Source organism: Buceros rhinoceros, unplaced genomic scaffold (assembly GCF_000710305.1).
Source record: "Buceros rhinoceros silvestris isolate BGI_N320 unplaced genomic scaffold, ASM71030v1 scaffold1824, whole genome shotgun sequence".
In the NCBI taxonomy this organism is placed as follows: domain Eukaryota; kingdom Metazoa; phylum Chordata; class Aves; order Bucerotiformes; family Bucerotidae; genus Buceros; species Buceros rhinoceros.
In genome coordinates this window covers 40476-46490 of record NW_010407455.1, presented here as the reverse complement: position 1 = coordinate 46490, position 6015 = coordinate 40476, and the positions used below count along the sequence as shown (strand labels likewise).

General features: G+C 39.7%; 1 protein-coding gene across 1 annotated transcript in view; it reads left to right on the top strand.

Moving 5' to 3' along the window:
• Positions 1-119: 119 nt before the first annotated feature.
• LOC104491959 (cytoplasmic dynein 1 heavy chain 1-like) overlaps positions 120-6015 on the top strand; it is a gene marked incomplete at its 5' end in the record, with an annotated part of 23114 nt that continues 17218 nt past the window's right edge. Inside the window, 16 exon segments of the mRNA XM_010134455.1 lie at positions 120-350; positions 481-621; positions 869-1102; positions 1672-1878; positions 1974-2095; positions 2468-2633; positions 2873-3036; positions 3310-3439; positions 4018-4151; positions 4398-4512; positions 4638-4745; positions 4861-4920; positions 4999-5213; positions 5300-5504; positions 5644-5817; positions 5915-6012. Of these exon segments, the coding sequence (XP_010132757.1) occupies positions 120-350; positions 481-621; positions 869-1102; positions 1672-1878; positions 1974-2095; positions 2468-2633; positions 2873-3036; positions 3310-3439; positions 4018-4151; positions 4398-4512; positions 4638-4745; positions 4861-4920; positions 4999-5213; positions 5300-5504; positions 5644-5817; positions 5915-6012 (2504 nt within the window).

Genomic DNA, 6015 nt, shown 5'->3' with positions numbered 1-6015 from the left:
TTAAAAGAAATATTAATATATGAAGAATTTAATATATGAAGAATTTAAACAAAAATCCCTGCTACTTGGTAATCAAATTTGCAGCAAGTTCTCTGAGCAGTGTTTGTCTCCCGCAACAGATTCAGAGAGATGCTGCAACAATAATGCAGCCGTATTTCACGTCTAACGGCCTGGTAACTAAAGCACTTGAACATGCTTTCAAGTTGGAGCATATTATGGATCTCACCCGCCTGCGCTGTCTTGGTTCTCTGTTCTCCATGTTGCATCAAGCTTGCCGCAATGTAGCCCAGTACAATGCCAACCATCCGGACTTTCCAATGCAGATAGATCAACTGGAGCGTTACATCCAGGTAAATACAGTCTGCTGCTGAGCGACTGCTATGTTTACCCTGTCAGCATAGCTGCTAGATCTGATTTGTTGTTCACTGAGTTCTGTTCCATTACTCTAAAATCAAACGCTGGTTTTGCTGCTTCTTTCAGAGGTACCTGGTCTATGCAATACTCTGGTCTCTTTCTGGAGACAGTCGTTTGAAAATGAGAGCAGAGCTGGGAGAATACATCAGGAGAATCACCACTGTGCCACTGCCGACTGCACCCAACATACCCATAATTGACTATGAGGTAAACCTTTCTTAAGCTACAAGCATTGCTCTTTGGTGTTCTTAGAAGCTTGCTTTAGATTTTGGAGATGAAACTGGAAAATGAAATGTTAGACTATCTTAAATTTTACAGCTCAGCAAACAAGCTGTCTGTTCAAACAAACACATCAAATGTGATGCCACAAACTATTCTGTAGTTTAAAGAGAATATTTTACCAAAGGTTGAGCTATATGACTGTTCTAAATCGTCTATGGTGTTTTGCTTCTAGGTGTCCATTACAGGTGAATGGGTGCCATGGCAATCCAAGGTTCCTCAGATTGAAGTTGAAACACACAAAGTTGCAGCTCCTGATGTTGTAGTACCAACCCTCGATACAGTTCGCCATGAAGCGTTGCTGTATACTTGGCTGGCAGAACACAAGCCTCTAGTCCTGTGTGGCCCACCAGGTTCTGGAAAGACCATGACCCTCTTCAGTGCTCTCAGAGCTCTGCCTGACATGGAGGTACACCGGAGTTTGTGTGCGCGCTCATGTGCTTGTGTCAAGTAGAGTAGCAACAAGTCTCTAATCTCCTTAAAGATTAAAGCAGTGTTGATATAGCATGGAAGTGGTTTGCTAGCCAGGATTCAGTGATACCTCCTCTCTGTCATGTGTATAAGTAGCAAAAAATAATGTTGAGCAGAATCTCATGTCTCAAGGTACTTAACATAAAAGGTTATCCCTTCCTTTGCTGCTTTGATAATGCAGGAGCATTCCTCCATTTAGTATTTAAAAATCTGCAGTAATGTTTAAGAACAGCTCTTGTCCTTCAGTGTATTTAGGTGACGTAACAGTTATATGAAGCTGTGATGTTCTAAGTGCAAGGTTGGGCAGGAGACATTACTGCATGGAGAATGGAGAATCTGCAGTGGGAAGCAACCTGTATACAGTCAGAGTACTGGCAGTTACCTGGAATTCAGACAGTTGTATGTGCTTCCACTGTGCAAAGCCAAACTTACCTTATCAAGGACTCTTGATACGCTTTTTGAAGCCTTAGTGTATTTTAACTATTTCTTCACTGTTCTCTTTTTAAGGTGGTTGGGCTGAACTTTTCTAGTGCTACCACTCCAGAACTACTTTTGAAAACTTTTGATCACTACTGTGAGTACAGGCGTACGCCTAATGGAGTGGTGCTGGCTCCCGTGCAGTTAGGAAAGTGGCTGGTGCTGTTCTGTGATGAAATCAACTTGCCGGATATGGATAAGTATGGCACACAGAGAGTCATATCCTTCATTAGACAGGTTTGTTTTTCTTTGTAATCAACTATATCATAACAGTTATTTTCAGAGAAATGCAATATTCCACTGATTTCATTTTACTTTTTTTCTTTTTCCAGATGGTGGAACATGGAGGATTCTATCGTACATCAGACCAGACATGGGTGAAACTGGAGAGAATTCAGTTTGTTGGTGCATGTAATCCACCTACTGATCCCGGAAGAAAACCTCTCTCTCATAGGTAATGTATCTAGTAAACTCTATATAGGAACAGAATAGGGGTCAAAATTGAAGCCTTGGCTGTGTGATCTGTTCATACATTTGTTTAACACCAGCTGTGCTGAAATCTTGTTTCTTGCTTTTGAACTAACTGGTTCTTTGCTGACAGCCAGACACAAGTGGACTCACTGTTACGCTTTTTGAATAAGCTGTCTGAAATGCTGTGGATACTTCAGAATGCTTTTTGGTCTGAATCACTAAGGATTAACCAACCCAACTGCAGATACTGCTGATAGTTTTGAATCAAGCAATTATTTAATTTTGGGGGAAAATAATGAAAATAATACAGACTGTAGTTTGACTTTCAGGACTGTGTAATTTGCTAATCTTTCAGATTTTTACGACATGTTCCTGTGGTTTATGTGGACTATCCTGGACCAGCTTCCCTTACTCAAATATATGGAACGTTCAATCGTGCAATGCTGAGGCTGATTCCATCACTTCGCACATACGCAGAACCTCTCACTGCTGCTATGGTGGAATTCTACACAATGTCTCAGGTATTTTGTTAAATAAAAGCCCAACTGCTAATCAGAAGTCTTTTTTTTGTGCTCAAACATTTAACATCCATTGTTTGTCTTTAATATGGATAATATGTGTACAAGAACTTAACTAATTAATTGAGTTCTGGCAAAAGCCACTGAATGACGCTAGCAAAGTTGTATCTTGCAGTGCCAATGCCTGTAACAAATATGGTGCAACTTTGGGATGAAGTAACTAATTAAGTTTAAATTTTTAGGAGAGATTCACTCAAGACACACAGCCGCACTACATCTATTCACCTCGTGAAATGACCCGATGGGTGAGAGGTATATTTGAAGCACTAAGACCACTAGAAACCTTACCAGTTGAAGGCCTTATCAGGATTTGGGCCCATGAAGCCTTACGTCTCTTCCAAGACAGGTAAAATCAACATGAGACAGGGAGGCAAAAACAAAAAAGTTCAAAATTTTCCCCACTCCTTGACAACTTTCATTAGAAGACTAAACTGAAGTGTGCTTCATATTAAATAGCTGGAATACAAAGGAGAATGTTTCCCGTCACTCATAACTTGATGCTTTTGGGAACAGTATCTATGCAAAGCAGAAACATACTTTAGTTATAGCACTGCCAGGTGATGTGATGATATGCTGCCATTACAGAGATTTGTAGTCATTGACTTGTTTCTTTTTCCAGACTTGTAGAAGATGAGGAGAGACGCTGGACTGATGAGAACATTGATATGGTTGCTCTGAAACACTTCCCCAACATTGACAAAGAAAAAGCTATGAGCAGACCTATCTTATACAGCAACTGGCTGTCAAAGGTAAGTAAAAAATTTTAAAACATTTTAAAAAATGGGAGCAATGGAGTGATGCAGCTCTTATGACTATATTAGCATGATAATTGGTGCCCATCATTTTGTTAAACTGTTCTCCAAGAAGTTCTTACTATGGTTATCTGAAATGAACAGTTATAGCTGTTATGCCAAGGATGCTGTTGTAAGAGCTACCACAGTACACAGAGACAGTATTAAATAGTGTTTCTCAAGGACAGTATAACATTCCCAGGAAGCTGCTATCAGTTATTGCTTATGGAATCTCTTGGGTAAGGTAGTGACCCTTGAACAATACTGATCGTATAGATTCTATGGTGGGCTGTTTCGTGCAACCTGAAGCGATCTAGCTGGGAAATCCGTAGAAATCCTGCTGGGTCAAGGCAAAAGTCCATCTAGCCTGCTGCCCATCTGTGTGACCAATAGCAAGTACAGCGTTCTTAAGCTCTCATAGAGGATTCCTACTTTTAAAGTATTCTAACAGTTCTATTTTCATCTACTCATAAATTGATCCATAAGTGGAATTCCCTTAATATTAAGTTCTATACTGTATTGACTGGTTCTTTTAGGATTATATTCCAGTGGATCAAGAAGAATTAAGAGACTACGTGAAAGCTAGGCTTAAAGTCTTTTATGAAGAAGAACTCGATGTACCGCTTGTTCTGTTCAATGAAGTCTTGGATCATGTGTTAAGAATTGACCGGTAAGTTGAGACTTCAGCTGCTGCTTGTGTAAACAGTGTTTGGAGACTTTTCCTAAAACAGAGTGGTGCTAGTACAGAGTAAGTAAGAATGGAGCATGTCCATAGATAATACACTGCTGGCCTCCAGATAGCAGGATCCTATCTGGAAAGGGGTGTCAGTTTTGGTACTAACTTTGAAATCTACTTATTCAAGGAAAAGCTGCAGTGAATTGATAATCAAACATACTCATTTATGTTCTTTTTCAGAATCTTCCGTCAGCCACAGGGCCACTTGCTGCTTATTGGAGTCAGTGGAGCAGGGAAAACAACCCTTTCAAGATTTGTTGCCTGGATGAACGGCTTGAGTGTCTACCAAATTAAGGTTGGTGTGCTAGTTATACTTTTTAAATCTCTTATTAAAAACCTGTATTTCTTAAATATCAACCCCTAAAAAGTCCCAGTAAAAGCTAAACCAAAATGTTAATAACCAATGTTAAATTTTACTAGGTTCACAGGAAATACACAGGTGAAGATTTTGATGAAGATCTTAGGACAGTATTGAGACGTTCTGGCTGTAAAAATGAAAAAATAGCTTTTATAATGGATGAGTCAAATGTATTGGATTCTGGATTCCTGGAGAGAATGAACCCTCTCCTAGCCAATGGATCTTAGGACAGTATTGAGACGTTCTGGCTGTAAAAATGAAAAAATAGCTTTTATAATGGATGAGTCAAATGTATTGGATTCTGGATTCCTGGAGAGAATGAACACTCTCCTAGCCAATGGAGAGGTAAGAAAATTTTAAGTAGATACTTCTAAGTACCTTTTTTACAGCTATAAACTATAACAAAACTATCTTTTGAATTAGGTTCCTGGTCTCTTTGAAGGAGATGAATATGCCACCCTCATGACTCAGTGTAAAGAAGGAGCACAGAAAGAAGGTTTAATGTTAGATTCACATGAGGAACTCTACAAATGGTTCACCAGCCAGGTTATTCGCAATCTCCATGTTGTGTTCACTATGAATCCGTCTTCTGAGGGCCTGAAGGACAGAGCAGCTACCTCTCCTGCGCTCTTCAACAGGTAATTGCTGTATATTCCAACATGTATTACAAGTACTGTTAAAACAGTACTTTTGGGGAAGTCTTCAAAAATGCTGTGTATTTCAGGTGTGTCTTGAACTGGTTTGGAGACTGGTCAACTGAGGCACTGTACCAAGTTGGCAAAGAGTTCACAAGCAAAATGGATCTTGAGAAACCAAATTACATCGTGCCTGATTACATGCCAGTTGTGTATGATAAGCTACCCCAACCACCATCGCATAGGGAAGCTATTGTTAATAGTTGTGTCTTTGTTCATCAGACTCTTCATCAGGTATGTTATTGTTACGCTGCTTAACTTGTACTGATCTCCAGGCCACATCTGCATGCACCAGTTTCCTAAAAAGTATGATCGTTGGCATCCAAACAGATGTAAAAACAATGTGTAATTAGAACTTTTTCATTCCCTAAAGGCTAATGCTCGTCTGGCAAAACGAGGAGGCAGAACCATGGCAATCACACCACGCCACTATTTAGACTTCATCAACCATTATGCCAACTTGTTCAATGAGAAACGAAGTGAACTGGAGGAACAGCAAATGCATTTGAATGTGGGTCTGAGAAAAATCAAGGAAACAGTTGATCAGGTACATATCTTTAGAACTTTTCTGTTTATAAGGAGTGATGAAATAGATCTCCACGCTTAATATGAATTTTTTCTCCCATCTTACAATTTCACCTCAGGTGGAAGAATTGCGGCGTGACCTAAGAATAAAGAGTCAGGAACTAGAAGTGAAGAACGCAGCAGCTAATGACAAGTTGAAAAAGATGGTGAAAGATCAGCA